The sequence below is a fragment of the Peromyscus californicus genome, unplaced genomic scaffold (genome assembly GCF_007827085.1).
Source record: "Peromyscus californicus insignis strain IS unplaced genomic scaffold, ASM782708v3 Scaffold_9__1_contigs__length_137607984, whole genome shotgun sequence".
Classification (NCBI taxonomy): Eukaryota; Metazoa; Chordata; class Mammalia; order Rodentia; family Cricetidae; genus Peromyscus; species Peromyscus californicus.
In genome coordinates this window covers 62,831,898-62,853,783 of record NW_026294617.1, presented here as the reverse complement: position 1 = coordinate 62,853,783, position 21,886 = coordinate 62,831,898, and the positions used below count along the sequence as shown (strand labels likewise).

Below are 21,886 nucleotides of genomic sequence, written 5' to 3'. Positions count from 1 at the left end.
TAGGTGAAAATGTATTTCTGCCATCTTCCTTAATGAAACAGAACTTGGTGAGCCTCTCACTTTCCCTGCAGTGCTCAAGCCTGCGTCTCAAATCTCAGATCCCTGCCTTGTGTACTGTAGGACCCGATTAAGCCTATAAAGCACTTCTCAAAGATCATCTCTATTAACTTTTATAGTCTTGAGTCCTCACCTACCACACTGCCTTCTTTTCTGCATTAAAAAACAAATTCTTACCTTTATTTCATTTTTTCTTTCAGTTCTCTAATTTTAACTTTAACCTTCATCGATTCATCCTGTTAGATTCATTGTTTTATTTCTAGTATAAGAAGAAATGACTTACGTGTTATTGCCATGATTCTTTTGAAAATATAACCAATTTATTTCAAAAGTTGTGTTTATGTGTAGGTGTTTTGCCTTCATGTATGTGTATGCTCGTGTGCACGCAATACCCACAGAGTCCAGAAGAGGACGTCAGATCCCCAGAACTGGAGTTAACAGACATGAGCCACCATGTGGGTGGTAAGGACAGAGTCCAGGTCCTCTGCAAGAGGAGTGTAAGCCATCTCTCCAGCCCCATGCTTTGATCTTTCAGGAAGATCAGTAACTCATCTATATCTGTTTAAAATATTACTCATAAAATTATAAATAGAATATCTCTCAGAAAGTCTGTTGTTTTTAACTTTAAATTTGAGTAAATTTTGAAGTGCACATTCTAGGCATTTCTGCCAAACTGTTCTTTCATGCTGATAAAATTCCTCTCTGCTAGCCATGGATAGCTATGGTTTATTGCAGAATCTAAAATAAATGAAGCCAACATACGTGGCTATGTCAATATGCTGTCTCAAACAATATGCTTAAAGATATTGTTTACAGCTTGTTTCTAAACATACCTGAAACTCAGACAGTATATGTGTACACTATGAGAATGAGAAAGAAAGGTAAAATTCTATCTCAGAAGGACATTCTGATTTTTGGCTTTTCTACAATAATATAATGAAACATTTGCACTTATTTCTCTAGGCCCTGCAATTGGCCAAAAGCACAGAGCTGTGTAAGAATTCTCACCTACTGGGTTTAAGGCGTGCACAGCACAGTGCCGCCCCTCCACACCCATTCACACATACTAAAACTCAACCTAAAACCATCTGTGCCTCAGAACACAAGTGGAGCCCATGCCTTTGCCCTGAGGGTTGACTATCTAACAATGAGACACATTTATTTCGTTTTCTAAACAAAATAATTCTTTCTCATTCAAGAGATGGAATCGCGTGTCTGGTATTTATTTGGTATGCCTTCCCCCTTTCTTATTATTCACTTCACAGCTTTAGTTTAGTTTTGTGTCGGGTTAAACGAGCGAAGTTATATAGGCGCAGACAGTAGGATGTGCTAATTGACATCAAACAGCCAAGTGCTAAGTTAGTAGGAGAAAGGTATAGCTTGATAGTCTAGCCATTTGGTTCTGAATCTTTCTCAGGCTGCCATAGCTCTGTCTCAAACTGACACTTTTCTTTCATCTACATGGACTCAGAATAATTCATATCAGTAGAGTTCAAAGAAAAACTGAAATTTTGAAGACGAACAATTGACTCTGTCTTGTGTTTTATACTGTGCTTTAAAAAATTGGGTAAATGTAGTATTGGACACTGTAAATCAAGCAGTTCCTACTTACTTGGTTATACGTCTGAAGTCTATTACTCAGTTCTGTGGCATTCCAAGGACAAAGCCATGCAGAGGGAAATAACCTAGCCATAATCACCCCTACCATTTCTTTCTGCAGTCCAGCCAGAGTGTGCTTGTGTGGGGAGAGGATTGCAGAGAGAAAATACATGAGAGTTTTCACATAAAATGCATTTTAGTTAAGTTTCATGTAGCGTTAGTTTATAAATCACAAGGAGGGAGGAGAAATAGATTCCTCCAAAAGTGACATCACAAATGACAGGCACGTCAGGGCTGTTTTTCCTGAGTTCATACCCTTCTGTTGCCTGCATCTCTTTGCTTGTGTTCTCTCTTTCCTTTCAGACTGAAGCCTCTCTTCTGTTCTCCATCACTCATGCTTCAACCAACACCCTCTTTCTTCTTCCCTCCCTCCGATGTCAAAAATGGGCAGAAACTCACACTGGGATACCTAGCTTAGGACCTAAGCAAACATTCTCCAACTCCACACGTCCTAGAATTCCTCTGGCACAGTGGTTTTTCCATTCCAACCCTCTCTTCACAGTCAGACAACTTGTTCTATCCTTCTACACTCAAGCAAAACATACCGTGAAGATAACTTCAACAAGCTTATCTAGAAATCGACACTGGCAGATACTCACTTCTGCATTTCATTGCTTTGAAACAGCTAGTCCTCTTGGACCCTTGGTTCCTAACTTGCTCTTTCTAGCTTAGAGTGTATGCACAATGGCAAAAGAACACAAAAGCAACAGTGCTGTTAGCTCTGAGTTAATAGTTGACTTTCACCCCTAGAACTTCTAGAAAACAGCTTGGAGAAAGTCAAGGACAAAGGTGTAGGGAAAAGGATCCTGCCCCAGTTGGATATGGATATCTAACTTGGGCTAAACCTACATATGTGAGGGCTGCCAGTAGTGGATCACACATTTCAATATTTTTAAAAACAGTGAAATGAGCAATTCCCTAAAGATACAGCATTTCCCCCTATATTTGCCCAGGAATCCGTTTTGGAAGCTGATCCAATGATTACTACTGGGACACAGAATTTTGACATCCATTTGGTACTGATTTACACCAGGATTTTTAAGGCTGCCAACAAGAAAGTCCAGAATTTCAGGCAGCCAAAAATTCCAACAAGAGACAACTGTCTTTTATTTTATAGCTTATGAATTTGGGGCTTAATATGATTTTCCACTAACAAGTTCTGTACCCCCTCCCGAGTGCCAAAGCCGGTGTAGAGATCAGCAAAGTAACACGGAACAGATGAGGCAGCTTAATATTCAACTTGCAGGAAGACAGTTGAAATTATATTGTTTACTTAGGAAAAAGCACTCTGGTTTAAAGGGCTGACACGTGATTTATTAGGAGCACTTAACCAGCATGTTCACATCTTACCCTCCACTCGACTTGTGGCTGTTTTTCGGTGATGCGGCAGTGCTGGGAATGGGATTAATAAAGTCGTCAATTAAAGATCTGCTAAATATTGGTATGGAGCTCTAAATATGTCTTGTCTTCTGTTTCGTATGAAATAGCAAGGGGGAAAACACCCACAGAATCATGTTCAATAATAAATCAAAGGTGAAAAACTTAGGGAAGAGTTAGATGGGTCACTCTGTGCTTCCAAAGAATGGGAGAACCCGTTTAAAAACAAAGCATTCATGGCTAACACAGATAATTCTGCTACAAAGTAAAGCTTTCACATGTAATTAGCAAAGGAAAACATTATGAGTGTCTTCTTCTGATCAACCGGCTCTATTGAAGAGTCAAGAGACAGCCCATTGGCACAGGGAAATAATTACTTTTTTGTCTTTTTTTAAAGCAAAAGTTATTAAATTTCTTCTTCAGACGTTCCAAAGATAAGGGGAGATATGAATCAGTGCTATGATATTTAAATGGCCCACTTCTAAATTTCCTAAAATTCCAGCTCATCCAAAATCGTTCATGGCCATCACACTTACTACTTACTAATGTGGTTTAGACATATGCTCTGAATTTGAGTCAACAAGAAGATATACTTACATATTCCATCAGTATAGGCTCCCATCAAATTACTGACCTACTACACTGGATAGCACACTGCGCCTGCCATGGTTTTGAGTAAATACAAATTAGTTCACGTAGTTCCACAGGTGGGATACATGAAAATAAATAAATAAAAGAGCTCCTTCCAGGGCAGAAGCCCACTTGAGCTACTGAGAAAATGATCCAGATGCATTACAGATTTCACACTGGGATTCCTAGAAGGTGATCCCAAATCCTGGCTGTGGTCCCCCCACTCTCCCGCTCCCCACGGGAAGATGAGTTATAGATCATCATCTTTAGGATACACTCAGCCTCCTAACAGAAAAAAAGCATCTCTGATGCCCTATTGGTCCATCAGAGAGGGGTATGACCCTACCTGTAAGCACCAGACAGCATGACTGTGTTTCTGAACTAGGAACTGGGTAAAGCAGAATTCTTTATACCCTCTTGTGAAACTGTTCCAGGTAACAACAAAGTAATGGTAAATAAATGGAAGAAAGACTTCTGGCACCCACCCTTAACTTTAATAATAGAAACTTTCATATATATATAAAAAAAACTTCATTTAAAAATATACTGCTAAATTTACTCTATGACATTTATAATTAGCTCGTAACATAATTTCATCTACACAAACTTTAAAAATGAGCATTGAGTAGATAAATTATCTCACGCCCAAAGTTGCTATATGCTGAAGAAAATAAAATGAAGTAATTTCTATAAATTAATCTTCAATGTTTCTTATCTGGACAGAGCACTGGAGGGGGCATCATATGTAGAGAAGGCGGAGATATCATGTCTCCAGTGGCAGACTGCTGCCTAAGCACTGTCTGTTCATCTCAGCCATACATTGAGAACGTACTTTCTGCTTCAATCAAGAATGCTTATTTGGGCCATATCAGCCCAGAGTCATGAAAAATTCCAGTCACAATTTCTGATGATTATTCAAATCATAAATTCTGAACATTAAAACAAACAAACAAGCAGGAATAACAAACAGACTAGTTAATGTCCACAGATGTGAGTCCTGAGAGCAACCCAAAAAGTCTAAAAAAGAGGAAATAACTTCTCATTAAGGCTGGAAGAATTTCTAGAAACTGAAATGGGCAAGTTTTAGAAAACACTGTCCACATGGGATCTCTCGCTGCTGGGTAAGAGTGAACCCATCCTGTCGGACATGCTTGTGTCTTTTTGTCCGTCTGTGCGGAGTGCTGGACGAGCAGGGAGTCGACAACGCAGCCACTTTAGACTTGGACTTCGTCTTCAGCTTTCAGTTCACGGCATGTGCCCCGTATGTGTGTTCCTACAGGTTCTCCGTCTGGCAACACTGGTGACCTGGCAGGAGTCTGTATCGTCAGTAGGGAAAGAGACGGAGAGAAGCTGGGAGTCATGGCTTCTGGTACAGAACTGCCACAGTAGGGAAGGGGAGACCGGGGGAATTTCTGAAGAACCTGTCCCAGGGTGATGGTTGGCATTCGTGGTGGAACTGCTTTAATCCCAGGCTGTGCTACGGCTGTTATCAAAGGGGGTGGAAAAACAAATGAGGTGTCTTGTGGAATGCCAGGCGTCTGTAAATGTTCGTCCTTCAGTCTGGCAATATCGTTAAACACAGAGGCTAGGTGCTGGAACTTGGGTTCCCAACTGAGGAAGGAATCCCAGGCATAGCTGCCTCTGGCACCATCAGCAGAGGCTGCCTGAGTGGAAAGAGCTACACACCTTCCTTCCTGATTGACTGAAGTAAAGGACTCTTTCCTGCTACCAGCCAAGACACCTGCTTTTGCCTCTCTTGTCTGGGATAACGCATTGTTTTGAACATAGAGTGTGCCACAGTCGTCCTCTCTGTCTCCTCCCTCAAACATGTGGCTGGCTTCCATCGCCTCAGTACTCGCCATCACGTCTGTCTCTCCCGAGAGGCAAGAAAGCTGATCAGAGTCCCTGGGGATGCCTGAGTCTGGCACCCTGGACCCCCGGTCACTCAGCACGGAATCTGAGTCCTTTCTATAAGGCTGCTCATTTATCCTCTGGATTTCTTTATCTTCTGCAGTTTCTCCATCCACAGAGCAGTGGCCGCTGGAATTTGAGTGCCTGTACAGATGGATAATGTCCTTCTCCATGACACTCATTAAGTTCAACCATTCAGCAGGCATAGCTCCAGCAGGCCCTGTTATATCCCTGTACTCCACGGTCTGCTGCCCAGCCTTGAGCTTGCTTGCAGCTCCAGTCAGCCTGGGGTCATCATCTGGGGAGGATGGTGTCTTCTCCTCAGAACTGTGCAGTGGGTTTTTCTGCTGATGCCTTAAAATCAGTACGATTAGAGTGCAGACAAGGAAGAGGAACACTAAAAAGGAGACCAGGAGGCTGATGGAGAAACTGTGAGCAAATGCTGTTCTGTGATGTCCTTCAGGTGGCAAAGTGATGTTCACAAACACACTGCAGGATGTGGACTTGGAGCCGGGCTTGGGGCTATGTGCAATTATCTTCACCTCAAGGGTATCTTCTTTGGTGAGTTGACTGCTGGTTAGGAAAGGGGTTCTGATCCAGTAAATGTTGCCATTCGTTTTGTTTACTGAAAAAAGAGGGGATGGAGTTCTAAGGGAGTAAAGAATGACCCCATCGACACCATCATCTGCATCCGAGGCTTCCACTCTGCCAATCAGCTGTTGTCCTTGACCTTTCTCAGGGAGACTGAAAAAGTATTGATCTTGAGTAAAGATGGGTTCAAATTCATCTACCCCTTCAACTTCCACCCAAACCTCCAGGGAAGCTGTGGCGCCACCTCTGTCTTTGGCCTGAACAACCAAGCAATACTTGGTAACACTTTCATAGTCAAGCATTTGCTCAGCTTGAATATCCCCTGTTATAGGGTCAATGACGAAGAGATCCTGATAGGGGTGAATCCCATGCGTGACAAGGCAAGGTGACAAAATTGAGTAAGTCACTTCTCCATAAGGCCCGGCATCAAAATCCAGAGCCTGGACAGAACATACAATGGAGAAAGGAGGCAGGTTTTCAGGAGTGACACAGGTCAAGCTGGAGGACATAAACTGAGGAGTATGGTCATTGTCATCTAACACATTGATACGCACGACAGCAAAAGAAACATGTTTCTCTTCTTCATCAGCAGCTTGGACAGTTAAAGTGAATGTTATAATTTCCTCATAATCCAGAGGTTTCACCAAATAAAGAACCCCAGTTCTCTCTTCTAAGTAAAAATGTTCCTTCTCATTTCCAGAGATTATGTCATAGGTGATTGCTGCACGTGTACCCATGTCACGGTCATCGGCTGACACCACGGTGATATGACTCCCTACAGGGGTGCTTTCCTTGACATGGGCAGTATACTGCCGACTGCTGAAGGTAGGTGTGTTGTCATTGACATCCAGAACTTCTAGCGCTATGACAGCTGTGGAACTCAGAGGAGGGTGGCCGTAGTCAGATGCTAGGATGACAAGCTTGTGACTGGAGCTAGCTTCCCTGTCCAGAGCATGATGCAGCACAAGAGCACCACCCTGCTGCTGGGGATATTCTGAGTGAAGGAGACTGGTTTCAATGTGGAAGTAGTTGTGCAAGTTGCCACTGATGATGGAATACTTAGTGTGTGTGTTTTCGAAAGTGTAGTCACGGTCGAGAGTTGAAAAGGTCATGAGGGTGCTTCCAATGGGAGAATCCTCACTCAAGCTAAGATTATAGTGAGCCACTGTAAACTCAGGGGCAAAGTTGTTCACATCTTGTATTTCTAGCTCCACTAACGTAAGTGCCCTCAGGGGGGGAGTTCCACCGTCACTGGCTTCAACAAGAAATCGAAGTGTTGATGTTTTATCCAGAAGTAATGTAGAACCGGTAGTAAATATGGTGCCTGAAAAATAAGACAGCAGGTCAAAGCTGTGAACTAAATGTTCGGGGATTTATTTAGCTGGCAAATGCTTAATGAATATGTAAATGTGCATTGCTCTTTGATGGATGTGCTAAGTTACAGCCAAGTAGTGCAAAGACATTTCAAAATTGTTATATTTGTACAAAAGCTTCGGAACCAATCACGATTTCCATTTACATGTACTACTTGAGACTGCCTTTGCTACATCCTCTCTGGATTTTATTTTTGTGTAGTAAGTTGTTTCATTATTATTTTTAAAAGAATGTACACTCTTGTCTCATATATTTCTATTTTACCCCATTATCTATGAGAATATGTACAGAAAAATTCTAGCATAAGATAATTATTCTGAGCTGGGCAAGGTAGTGCCTGTCTGTAATCCTAGCACTATCCTGGCAGATAGAGAGTTTGAGACTAGACTATTATATGCAATGAGACCTTCTCTCAAATAAGAATGAAATGGATGGGATAGTCAATCACTCAAGTGGTAGAATGTGTGCCTGGCATATCTCTCCCTCTCTCTCTCTCTCTCTCTCTCTCTCTCTCTCCTCAACACGTATGGATGGGGAATTACTCTGGAAATAACTCCAGCCAAATGAAAGCAGTGAAAATGTTAATGTAGAAGGCTTAATTATAAAGATGTCTTTTCTCAAGATCATGAGTTAATTCAGCAAGCAGAATTTTTTCCTTAATGATACAATATATCAAATATCTCTTTTTGTGGTAAACAGACATACGTAACATTTATAAGTGCATACACAATGGCATTTTTATTAAAGTGTTTTAAGTATGGTCACTAAAAATAAATGCATAACGGTGAGGTATAAATGCCACATTTCAATTATAGTCACACCATGAACTAGACTGACTCGATAGCAATTACTCATTTAAAACATTCTAAACAACACTGGGGCAATATTTGTGTATAACACCCATCAGGGCAAAGTCCTGCTAAGAATTAAGTGCTCAGGGGCTTGCACTGCACACACTGCGATAGGTTGATGGAGGACAGCGGTTGCCAGTGTCTGAACCTCTATGAGATGAGAAGAAAAGCATGAGCGATAAGACAGAAAGGGCAGTGACGTTCCTGGCATGCTCAGACTCACACCGTAGACACACGTCTACAAGTTGTGTGGCATTTCTTATTTCTCTCATCACAAGCATCCAATGAGTCTTATTCCGATAGTTTGGACCAAATTTTTTTCTTTCAGATAATTCTTTACAATTAATTTTAAACTCACCTCTCTCTTGAAAGTGATGCTGTGATGGGTAGAGATGAGACCAAAGTGTGATGTCCGGGTTCTATTTTTTTCCTAGACTGTGCCCTGCTAGGACACTGTGTTGCCGATTACCCCTCTTTATTGAGTTCAGCATTCAATGTTTGCTCACTGTTAATGCCCCTGGTGCCCTGCCTAAATGTTTGAGTGAGCTGTTACTGTCTGAGTACATTGCACACCACAGCTGTTCTCTCTTATAAAAACACAAAGGACCTTGGAAGATACTACATGAAGCAGAACTCCGCTATGGCTGCTATTGGGTAGAGATGAATACTAAATTGCTTTCTCTTTTTAAATTATTCTTGTCTTTATTGAGCGTGTGGCACTGCCACTGACTATTTTTGCACTGAGCTGAGTAAACAGCTTCTGCACTCTACTCGTATAAAATTCTCATTAATGAGCTGATCCCTTTGCCATTGTTTTTCATTTTGGCTGAGTCACAGAACATCTTCCTAAACCCTGTCGGTTGGATGCACAAACTTGGGCATCATTATATTGATGGTGGTGGTGGTGGTGGTGGTGGTGGTGTCTTTGCTGTATTTCTTCCTGGTGAGCAGCGTTTCACCAACACCCTTTGCTTTCTAGCCACTGAGATGCTGAAGAAGTACCATTGCCATTTCCCGCTGTAGATAAGTAAGAAAGCAGTGCCCGTAACTGCAGCAAGCGGGAGGAGGGGACGAGGACTGCCTTAGGAATATTCGAAACTGATGATTCCATGTCTCTGGGCTGTCACTGGTGATGCATTAAAGCCACTGTAAGTAACTCACCATTCTTGGGATCAATGGAGAATCCCTCGGAAGAGGAAAGGATCCTGTAAGAAATGTCCTCACTGCTCTCTAAGTCTGTGGCAGACAGGGTCAGCACTGAGTACCCTTCAGGTACTAGTTCAGGAACTGTTGCCTGAGGACAAAAGAGGACAAAGGCATCATGCTTGCAAATATGTAATTTTCAGGAGTAGGGGCAGAACCAGACACCATGCTGTTGATTTTGACTCAAGATACTACCCAATCTGCCTTTCACAGGTATTATGGTGGTTTGAATGAAAATGGCCCCCACAGGCTAATAGAGAGTGGCACTACTGGGAAGTGTGGCCTTGTTGGTGTAGGTGTGGCCTTTTTGGAGAAAGTCTCTCACTGGTGGTGGGCTTTGGGGTTTCAGAAGCTCAAGCCGGGCTCAGTGTGGCACTTTCTCTTCTTGTTGCGAACTCTCAGCTCCTTTTCCAGCATCATGTCTGCCTGCACATTGCTGTACTTCCTACCATGATGACAGTAGACTAAACCTCTGAACCTATAAACCAGCCTCAGTTAAATGTTTTCCTTTATAAGATTGCCTGTGGTCATGGGGTCTCTTCATAGCAAGAGAACAATGACTAAGACAGGCCTGTTGATGTATAGAGTTGATATATTGAAACCATTATGTTAACAGTCCCTGGGTTCAGAAAACAATTTTAATTTCATTCAGTTTTGGTTTTTACTATGAACTGTTTCTTTTCCAGATTATTTCTAAATGACAGAAGGTAGTGCAATAACTAATTTCATGTTACATGCATTAATTACATCATTCAAGGGAGGCTTCATGGAGGACTGTTACTAAGGTTAAGTTTTTATGTTAATCATCTTTCCTTTGCTCCATTGAAGAATGCTGGGATACATTTCCAAGAGCTCAGTAGAATGTTGTTACTGTCCTGACTTCTGTAAACATATACTCTGCCCTGAAATCTAAAGTCTTTCTGGAATTGCTCACAATCTGTTTGTGTGAAATATTAATCCATGTATTCTAAAGAATCTGCCCAAAGCATCCCCAGATAGTGTAAATTAGCTCATCTTCTCTGTGGCCCTGCAAATACTGGGAAAGTTCCAATTGCTGTGAACAACTGGATTCCAACTACACACACACACACAGGAGAACATAAAAAAAGCTAGTGGTCTGCATACTCAGTAAACTGAGATAAATGAGTCAAGTAATTCCAGATGATTTCTAGTCAGCAATATGACACACAAGCCTGCAGCATTAATTCAGAATGAACAACAGTAAATATTGATAGCCTAAACCAGGCCATCAATGATGGAAGACTGACATCACTCACTGTTACTATTTATTTTATGTGTATAGGTGTTTTGCCTGCATGTCTCTCTGTGCCCCATGTACATGCCTGATGTCTGTGGAGTCCAAAAGAGGGTAGCAGATGCCCTGGATCTGGAGTTACAGATGGTTGTGTGTTCCCACATAGGTGCTAGAAAAAGAATCAGGTCCTCTGTATGAGCAGCCAGGGATCTTAACTTCTGAGCCATCTCTCAGTCTCATTCCCTGATCTTTCTAGTTTTCCATCTCTTTACCTGATAGAAATCTTGAGAAAAAACTGGTGGGTTATCATTGACATCCAACACACAGATGATAAGGGACCCCTCTGTGTGGTGTCTTGAATCGGAAACACGGATGATCAGCTCATATTCCGTAACTTCTTCAAAATCCAGTGTTTGCACCAGCACCACCACTCCAGTGTCCTGACTGATAGCGAACTTGGCTCCAGAGTTGCTCTCTTTGACAAAACTGAAGGTGAAAGCTGGATTCAAATCCGCATCATAGATGGATACCCGAGACACAATTACACCAGGCAGAGAATCTGCAATCATCATGACCAATGTCAGCTTCCATTAAGTTCATCATCAAAAGATATTTCTTCAATCATTCAACCCAAGTATTTTCATTTTAAATCTAAAATGATTTTCTTTTTTTTTCTGGCATGATTTCTCATGTGAAGCTCATTATGGGCTAAATCAAAACACAGAAGAATTTATAAGTCCAATAAAAGTGAAAATCTACCACAGAGTAGAAAATTGAGGAAGTAGGCTATGCTCCAGTCTTATATTACAGTTTTCTACCATATGCTTACAACATAACTCCAGAATCAGAAACCATTCTGAGCACTTTCCTGTAGTGTAGAGTTTCTATGTCTGAGCAGACCCTCACAGGGGTTTAGGGGGAAAGAAGGACATTACTCAAAGCATTAATGCAAATCATTAACTTTGAAAAGAGGCCAGAACCAAATGATAATATTTGGGTATAGATGTAAGATTTAGCACTTCATCATCTAGGAAAAAAAAGAAAAGAAAGGAAGAAAAAGTATTTCTTTGATGGTGACATAGACATTGCTTTCTTCTTTTAAATTTGTTTCTCAAAATTAAAATTCCCAAGGCTAAGGGAAAACAAAGTATTCGCAGTGCTAGTGAGGAAAGGAAATCTCTACGATTACTCACTAAAAAGCTCTTACAGAACACAAGGCATGCTCAGTGTCTCCTGCACCACCAGGTTCACTACCTAACCCACTCACGAAAGGAACTTTATGGTGCAGATGGAAAGTATCTGCCAAGACATTCAGAACTGTTCCCCTGTATACAGGAATCATAATCTTCAGTCGTCATGCCTCGGGGATAATTCTTGGTGAATACTAAGAACACCTTAGCACATTCAACAGATTGTTGATTCGTGTAATTTGATCTGGTGACATCTTCACACCAGTTGTGTTGATAAATTTTAACATCAATTCATGTGCTTGGGAACAGGACACAGTCCATCAAATCAAATGAAAATATCAAAAGTCAGAGATAAAACTGAAATATGTTTTGTTTGTAGAGAGTAATAGATATAGGCACTCCTGTGTGTAGAGATTTCTATGGAAAGGCGTCGGTATAAGCTCTTTAGAAAAGCAAAGACAATAAAAAAGTTCAGAATGTTTCAGGAACGGCTTTGGTGTGAAGAGAGAAAGCAAAGGGACAAAGGTCACCATCATTGTCAACTTTGTCTATCGATGGATAGGCTGGCTTTGCTGGTGCAGCCATTCACTGTGGGACAACCTGAGGTTCACAGACTATAGAGTCATTGTGTAACAAATGAACCAAACAGTCCAGCACTGGAACCATTATGCTTTTAGTCTCAACCAGAAGTGTAGTGCTGATGCTGAAGGTTGGGTTATGCTAGGCAAAATTATCTGGCTTGGGTGGCTGTGGAGATCTAATACTCAATACAACAACTGGCTATAAAAAATGCATAAGTTAATTAAAAGTTGATTCCAAATTGCCACACTTACTTTCTGCAATTTCTATTGCTTCTGAGGGGAGAAAGACTGGGGCATTGTCATTTATATCAATCACCTGTATCTTGACCAAAGTCGTAGCAGACAGCCTGGGCACCCCTCTGTCTGTGGCTTGCACAATCAAGCTGTTTTGGAAAAGAATCAAGGAATGTTATGAGCCATCTAGGAAGTATAAAAAAACCATAAATATCAAATCTAGTTTAATTTTTTTATGTGAATTCGCTGGCTTTTATTTCTCCCATGGCCTTTTCTAAATGGCATCATTTACAATTTATTTCACAAGAATGGTAGCTTGAAATTTATGTATTTTTGACAAGTTTCAAGAACAAACTCCAGAAGGCTGCCAGGGGTCACGAAGCATTAAAGTGAAAATAAATGCATGATTTCTTGGAGACAGACTTTAAAATTCTACTAAGAATAACTCAAGCAATACATGCACCAACACTTGTGCCCCCTCTGCTGCATGGGGATTGCTACATATTTCCATCTACTTGTATCATCAAAACATTCTGTCAAAATGATGGCTATATATGGGTATTTTTCAGATCCAAGTTTCAAACCAATCAACACAATAATAGACTTGGGAGAGCTTGCTGCCATGATGAAGGAGTGACTGGGTCATGATGTGCTCATACTATGCAGAGAAAAGGGTGGGCTCTGAAGGAATTGACACAATACGATTTAATCTCCTTGGAGTGGGACTACACTGATGTGTTCTACCACCCAAACTAGAGCAACTACTACTGGCTTCGACTTCTCCCTTTCTCTCCCTACTCTTCTAGCATCAACTAGTTGCAAGTCTGGTCAGTTGATCTCCTCAGTATCCCTTAGATTAGTGTTCTATCTTTACTGTCCCTAGCTTAAGAGCCTCAGGTAGAGTGATCAACCACCCTGCTTCAATCTAGGACCTAAGGGTTTCCTAGAATGTGAAAAATCCAATGTTTTCATGACCAGTGAAGCCAAGACAAATTGGAACTTGAGTTTTTTAGTACTAAATCCAGAGAAGTAACTGATTTCCTATACTAAACATAGAGAAGAGTATGCCTGTCCTCGCCAGTCTCTGCACCCATTTACCTGAAATGCTGTTTATGTTTTGCATCTTTAGGGCTTGAGAGAGGGTGCAGTAGTTAACAGTGAAAACTTCCCTTGAAGAAGATCCAAGTTCAGTTCCCAACACTCACATCTGGTGGCTCACAACCACTCTGATGCCATTTCGCCTCTGCAGGCACCTGCACTCATGCTCTCTCCCTGCTCCACATGCACATAATTAAAAATATATAAATAGTAGTTTGAAAACATGAACGCCTATTTAAACATCTGCTTGACTCTCCATGATAAGATCATTCAAACTCCCAAGCATGTACATTGACCTTCTAATCACTGGCTCCTGCCTGATGCTCCCATCCTTACACTCTGGTGCCTTCTCAATGCTCACATCTCCAGTAAGATTTCCCCAATTCTCATGTGATCTGAAATCCCTTCACGACCATAGCACACTGCACATTTTTCTGCCACTAGAGTTTTCTTTCTGATGGTTTGCCTATCTTGTCTCTTCCATGAGTTCCTTTAGGACAGGTGGATGTCTTACGTTAATACCTGTCTTTAATGAATGTTGATGTCAGTTTCTGAAGATTTTTTTCCGTGGTTAGAGGTTTATTACAAGGTAGAGCCAGAATTCAATCTTCGGTCTTGCTCAGCTCAAAATCTGTACCCCTGCTAATGGGCCCCTCCCTCAGCATGCTGCATACACAGAGTGCATAATCATGGCATCTTTTTCATCTTTTTTTTCTGAGTGTTTTGAGACTCCAGGGGAGAAACAGGTACATTGTAAAGCGAGCTGTCAATTAGAATAACAACTTTATTCCAGAGGGTATTCATATGAACCAGTTATGGAGACTATCTTTTAAGAAACTGGATCTTGAGAGCAGACACACTTCCTCTTCCATTGACAGCACCTTGTAGGTGTCTTTTCTTTTCCAATCTTAAATTTTAAGATGATGTAAAATACGTCTCATCTCTTTCTTATTTTGAATTCCACTAAGAGCAAACAGTCACTGTTGACTGTCCGTGAAGCCCACAAATGCTGCCCTCTACACTCGTGGGGATGGGGCAGCCGCAGAACCCCCACTCAGGCTTCACAGGGATGATTCCGGGTGGGAACTTGATTTGCGAGTATGGCCATCAGTGTGGAACATATGGGAATATTTTTGTGAGAGGAATCATCTCAGAATAGTTTCCTTTCACTGCTGCCTGCCCCTCGCCATGTGACCTAAAGTTTCAGCCAAGACGTCAAACTTAGATTTCTGTCAACTCTGCCTGCCGTTACTGTCACAGACACCCTTATTCTCACACTGCCACAACCTTAGGGTTTTATCTAGTGCCTAAGTCAGATGAAAAGGAAACTGAGCTTCTTGGATATGGAGGGAAATCTCTTATCTGTTTGTAAACGAAAGGCAGCCTCTGATGTTTAAAAGAACAGAGGAGAAACCATGGAAGCAGAGCCTCATCGATTCTGAGCTGAGCCTGTGAGGCCTCACGCTCTCTGAAGGCTCCTTGGCAGTCTTTGTGACGCTGAGGGTTGCAGCCTGTTCAACGGGCTCTGTGTTGCAAGACTGTTGCACAGAGCTGTGTCAGCAGAGGCCGCAATGAAACTGACCAGACTGCCCATCCTAAGTCCAGAACGTCCTTTCCCGTTTGCCCAGTGTGGGACGCTTCTCTCACCACAGTCCACCTCAAACGAGGCCTTTGACCAGATAAGATCTCACTCAATTTCCCTAAAATACTGAAGTGGTGGGCAGAGATGATGAAAAAGCTATCGCTTCACTATATCTCAAATGTCTACTGAGAATTTTCTGTTCCTTCTGAAATGTTAAGAAAAATAAAAACATCAGCTAACACCAGAAACAATGATAAAGAAGAATTAGGATTTCTGGTGAAAGATGGTAAGATGGCCTCTCAGATCCATCTCTTCTTCCCTGAATTCCATTGAGGAGGTAGCTAGGGCATTTAAAAATATGCACATCCACAATGCTAAACCAGGAAACAGGGGAACAAGTAGGGAGTAAAAGAGATGAGAAGATACAAGATGCCCTGGGTGGATGCTGGTAAGCGTGTGGAAGGAAGCCAGAGATGAGAAGGTATTCAAAGATACAGCACTAAAAATGACCTTAAGGTCCATTTACTGAGTATGTTTGGGTATTCATATGAACATGTTTATCTTACACCAGGTCTTTCTTCCGTGATCTTTAATTTTTTCAGTCTCCTGTTTTAGAATATGAAGCATCCCAGAGAAGTAAAACGAAAGTGAACCAACAAACAAAACGAGAAGTCTCACACCTGAAAGGGGTCAGTGTCTACACGATGCACGGCAGCAACCAAAAGGGGCCAACCCCCCCCCAAAAAAAAACAATAATGAAAATAAACAAGAAAAGAAATGGGCAAGGGGGAAGAAATGCACAATGAAATCATGTATGAGGAGAGAAAGAAAGGACCCCTTATTCAAAAATAACTTATTCACTCAAGAGGGTGTCCACATTAAAGAGTATAATGAGGGTCAGTGAGATGGCTCAGTGAGCAAAAGCCCTTGCCCACCAATCCCGAGGACCCACAAGGTAGAAAGAGCAAACTAACTGCCCTGGATGTCCTCTCACCTCCGTTCTCCTGCTATGGCATGTGCACACACGCAAACACACACACACACACACACACACACACACACACACACACACACACACACATATGCTAATGTCCAAAATTAAAAAGAATATAATAATTATTATATTATTTTAAATATAATAAGTAAAAAGAAAAACCTAAACTGTTCCACAGAGAAGGCAGAAAATTGCATACAGTAAAGAAGCTGAAATTGTACAAGGCTTCAGAAGCAAACAGATGTCAGACCATCAAAGAGCAATGCCTTTCAAAGTCAGAAAGATATATTTTAATCTCTATACCATCACACACACACACACACACACACACACACACACACACGCACACGCACACGCACACGCACATGCATACACACATATGTTTATATATGATTAAAGGGATTTGCAGATATACAAGGGCCCAGATAATTTGCTTCTATGGCAGAGGAGAGGCAGTCAGCTTCTCCGCCTTTGCTTCTCACAGTTTGGACTTAATTTATTCATGAGGAGTTGGAGAAAGGCCTTTTTAAATATTAGGAGTAATTTAAATGTTGGGAACATGACGCAAATAGGAAAAAGTTGAAAAACACTAGATTTAATTGCTAACTAAGCTCCATTGAGTAAGAATTCAGTAACAGAAAGCCTTCACAATTGGAAAGTGCTTAGTTCCCGGGACCTACAGACTATCAACAATCTCTAAAATTACTGAGGTCTCTGCAATTACTGAAAGAACAATTGGGCTGAGATTTACCTACAGTCACCTCCACCTACAGTGGAGGGGAGACACTTCATGCTTGAAATTACCATGGCAGCAATGAGGCAAAAGACAGATTTTAACATATTTATATATTAAGCACAATAATTTCAATAATTACATTAAAATATTACAAAACATTTCCTAACAGCTAACTTAGGATAAAGTTTTAAAACTTTTAAAAATATCTTTGAAGTAATATTTTGAAATATATTAAATAAAAAAACAACAAAACACTTAATCAAACTTTCAGAATTGGAAAGGTTTTTGGGTGGTTAATTAGTCCAATCCACTCAGTAACATATTTCATTCAAACCAGCTTTCAGTGCTTAACCACACAAATATATTGTATTTTCCTCATGAAACATGAAAGTCGCCTCGAATATTGACACAGTCTTTTGTACTTTTTTTTTTCTTAAACATAAAGTCTGTTTTGTAGCCTGTATGGTAGAAATCATGTGACTGAGGGTCAGGATCACGGAGGATAAGTCTAAATTTGATACTCAAATAGTATTGCAACCCAGAATAAGCCACCTTAGGTAACTTGCACTATTAATACATAAAATATCTGCCTTAACTTCCTAATGAAAGGGTTACAAGAATTAAATAAAACACAATAGCCACACCCTTAATCCATGTTTTGCTTTTTTTTTTTCCCCAAAGTTTTAATTACTCATGGTCAACCACCATCCAAAAGTATTAATGGAAAATTCTAGAAATAAACAAGTCATAAGTTTTAAATAGCTATGATTTTGAGTATCTTGGTGACGCTTTACACTATTGTACTCTTTCTCCCCAGAGTGTCCATTACTTTTCTGTCCAGTGTATCCACACTATCTATATGACCCACCCCTTATTTACTTATCAGCCATCTCAGTCATCAGCTACATAGCTGTGTTTCTGTTCAGGTAATTTTCGAGTTACTTATTAGTTACCTCAAATCACGAGGTTGGTGATACAAAGGATCCCCCGGGGCACAAAACATGAAAAGAGAGATTAACTCTGGCACGGTATGGCAATACTGCACGGTATTTAGAAACAAAATAAAACAGTATCTACAGGGTTCAACAGTAAGCCACAGGTCTTAGGTGAGATTCTCAGAATACAATCTGTCATGGATAAGGAGCAACTATTATAACACATGTGCAAGGCTTTAGGGAAGGGAACCACAAAAAATATTATTACAATGTAAACCACACATAAATATAAACCAGAAAGACAAACGTCCTTCTACCACGGGCTGTTCTACTCTTTCTCTGAAGACAAGCAATGCTAACAGCTCCTCGGAGAAGTGTACTAAGTAGAAGAATGCTCCTTTTCTCAGATGCTCATGCTGCATAAATACTAGGGTGTTCCGTCTTATTTCCTACGCATGCTTGAGGTAGAAAAGCATAGGGAATACTTCAGTAAGCAATATTGTTCTTGGTTTGCTGTCTGTATACATGCCTCTGTCTCAGTAATGCACTTGGCAGCCTAGTTCCTTTACATACACACCCTTCTCCAAAAAAAAATAAATAAATAAAAGTGCCCAGCAACCTCCCCCCTCCACTCACATTGGGCTACATATACATCCATCTCTAGACTATGTTTGTCTTCCCCCTACAACAGTAAACTGTATCTATACAAATATGTTTCCAATGTATTAATTGAAGGGATGATCCAGCCTGAACTGGTTTGGGGAGCATGCACAGTAAGGCACAACTGGGTCTTCAGCACTCTTTAAGGGAGAATTCCTTATTGACCACCTTATGCCTGTGCATGATTGGGTGTGTCTGAGTCAAATATGATGCACCATGGGAATGGGCATGAACAGTATAAAAATGTTATATGATCTGATTTATCAGTCAAAGATGAAAACCACCCTCACTATGTCCCTTTAGTAACCAAACCCCTCTTTCTCTGAAACCTCATAAGTGGAAGCTCTAAACAAGATTCAGGGCCCTTGAGATCTTCCTTTACCCAAGTGGCCACTTCTCCCCTGCTGTGTATTCTGACCTTTTCCTTTTTTAATTAATTAATTTTTATGTGCATTGGTGCTTTGCCTGTATGTATGTCTGTGTGAGGGTCTTGGATCCTGGAGTTACAGGCAGTTGTGAGGTACCATGTGGGTGCTGGGAATTAAACCCTGATCCTCTGGAAGAACCCTTAGTGTGCTCTTTACTGCTGAGCCACCTCTACAGCTCCTATTGTTTTTTAAAATTACTTATTTTATGTGTGTGGGTATTTTTCCTGCATATGTGTCTGTGCAGCATTTGCATGTCCACTGCTCTCTCAGAGGCTGTGAGAGGATGCGGAGCACCACCACCCCCACCCCCACCCCCACCCACCACCACCAGCAGCAGCCCTGGCTCCAAATCACAGTTACAGAGGGTTGTGAGCTTCCATATGAGGGCTGGGAATGGAACCCGGATTCTCTGCAAGAACAGCCTGTTCTCTTAACCACTAAGCCATGCCCTCAGCTGTATTCTGATCTTTTCTACTGCTTTGCTTTAAATAAGCTTGCCTTTGGATTTCTGCACCCATGACTGCTTTAATGTCAATTCATTGAATAAGAGTCCCTGGGCCCCTGTCCTGTCATGGACCTGCTTTTAGAAATCGGTTTCGGAGTGCTCTATTCAAGGGCTGTGCCACCATTCTTTGAGGAACATCCGTTTGTGGCCACGTTTGCTTTCTTAGAGTCCTTTGCTTTATAGAGTAAGATGCTGTAAGATCTGACGTGAGTCTGGACTTTATGAACACTGACTCCTGAAATCACTGAGCAGGCTTGCAGCGTGGTTACTCTTTTTGAAGGCTGGCATCCCTCAGACTCTAGGCCACAATCTTTAATGTTAACGTCAGCTTTTAATTCTGCTAGACTGAGTCCCACAACAAGGGCCCTGATGACAAGGCTCTGCTTTTCACACACAAAAAGAACTAAGAATTGCAAAAAGGAATGCCATTCAATCCTACTCTTTGTGTGAACGGTAACACAAGACTTTGCAGAGGGCATTTCCACTCAGTGGACACTTGGCCAACCCTGTCTTTTGAAACTCTCTCTCCCTTGGTTCTTAAAAAGATACATCAAATTTCAGATCTAGTCCAGTCACTTTTTTCAAAATAGGAAATAATTTCTAAGACTATTTGAATGTGCCTGAAGGTCAAAGGATTGGTCAGTAAGAAACAAGGGAAGAACTGTCTAAGGAGAGACAAACCTGAACACACCTGTAGGAGTGGGTGGACTCGTAGTCCAGGCTAGACTCTGTCGTTATCACCCCGCTCAGTGCGTCAATCTGGAAGGCTTCTCCTTGGTTGCCAGAGACAATGGAATACTCGAGCAGGCTGTTCAAGCCACCATCCAAGTCAGTAGCAAACACCTGTGAGAAATCAATCTTTCCATTGGAAAAGATTCAACCCGTAATGTGCTCCAAACCCGCCTCTCAGAGAATTGCATTAGGAAAGAATACAGATTATCAAATGCATTTAAAAAACTAATGCTTAGAACAGTGATTCTTAACCTTCCTAATGCTGTAACACTTGAATACAGTTCCCCATGGTGTAGTGATTCCCCAACCACAAATTTATTTTCATTGCTATAAATTTCATAACTGCAATTTTGCTACTGCTATGAGTTGTATTGTAAATATCTGTGTTTTCTGATGGTCTGAGGCAACCCCTATGAAAGGGTCATTCAACTCCAATGGGGTCAGGACCCACATGTTAAGAAACACTGGCTTAGAGTCATAACAACATACAGTTGACACTTACATTTGACTTTAATGAACTGAATAATGGGACAGAAAATATTCTCACATTCATCTAAAAGATCTCCAAGTGTCACTCACATGTGTCAAGCTACAACTGTGTGCAACTAGCAAATTTACTGGAAACTTCTAATATGCTTGAATAGAAGCTTTCTAGTTCTGCCGTGGATTCATGCTGGCTCCAGAAAGGGGAAATGCATGCACAGGAAACTCAGTATACTGAATGGCAATTCTTCACTTGATCTTTCTTCTTCACTTTTGATTTTTGCATGTGTAGTTAGGTTCACACACACGTGTGTGTGTGTGTGTGTGTGTGTGTGTGTGTGTGTGTGTGTGTGTGTGTGTGTGTGTAGGCCAGAAGTTGACATTAGATGTCTTCATTTATTTCCTTAGGCAGAATCTCTCCCTAACCTGGAGACCACTGAGTCAGCCAGTCTAGTTAGCCAGCTAGCCAGGTTGCCTCCCCTCCTTTTAAGGATGGGACAGGCAGGCTGTCACACCTGTCTGCTTTTGCATGCTGTCTGGGGATTTGAACTCCAGCTCTCGTGCTTACACAGTAAGTACTTTATCCAATGAGCCATCTCCCAGCCCTCATTTGCCTCTCTTATTGATTTAAGTATTGTCTATTAAAGAAAAGGCCAATAGGAGACTTTTTATATGATAGAGAAGTTTTAATTTGAGCGGACATTTGAAAAGTGAATCAAGTCCTAGATTTACTGCTAATAAATTATCATCCTGATGGCTTATTGGATGAGTTTTCAAAGTAGTGTTAAGGATAGAACAAAGAGTCTGTATGATTTCCTGT

General features: G+C 41.2%; 1 protein-coding gene across 1 annotated transcript in view; it reads right to left on the bottom strand.

Moving 5' to 3' along the window:
- Positions 1–2,965: 2,965 nt before the first annotated feature.
- Positions 2,966–21,886, bottom strand: part of Dchs2 (dachsous cadherin-related 2) — a 221,099-nt gene continuing 202,178 nt past the window's right edge. The window contains exons 16-20 of the mRNA XM_052730019.1: positions 20,543–20,694; positions 12,932–13,062; positions 11,181–11,467; positions 9,612–9,744; positions 2,966–7,549 (exon numbers count right to left, since the gene is read on the bottom strand). Of these exons, the coding sequence (XP_052585979.1) occupies positions 4,938–7,549; positions 9,612–9,744; positions 11,181–11,467; positions 12,932–13,062; positions 20,543–20,694 (3,315 nt within the window). The 3' untranslated portion in view covers positions 2,966–4,937. The remainder of the gene's footprint in view (positions 7,550–9,611; positions 9,745–11,180; positions 11,468–12,931; positions 13,063–20,542; positions 20,695–21,886) is intronic.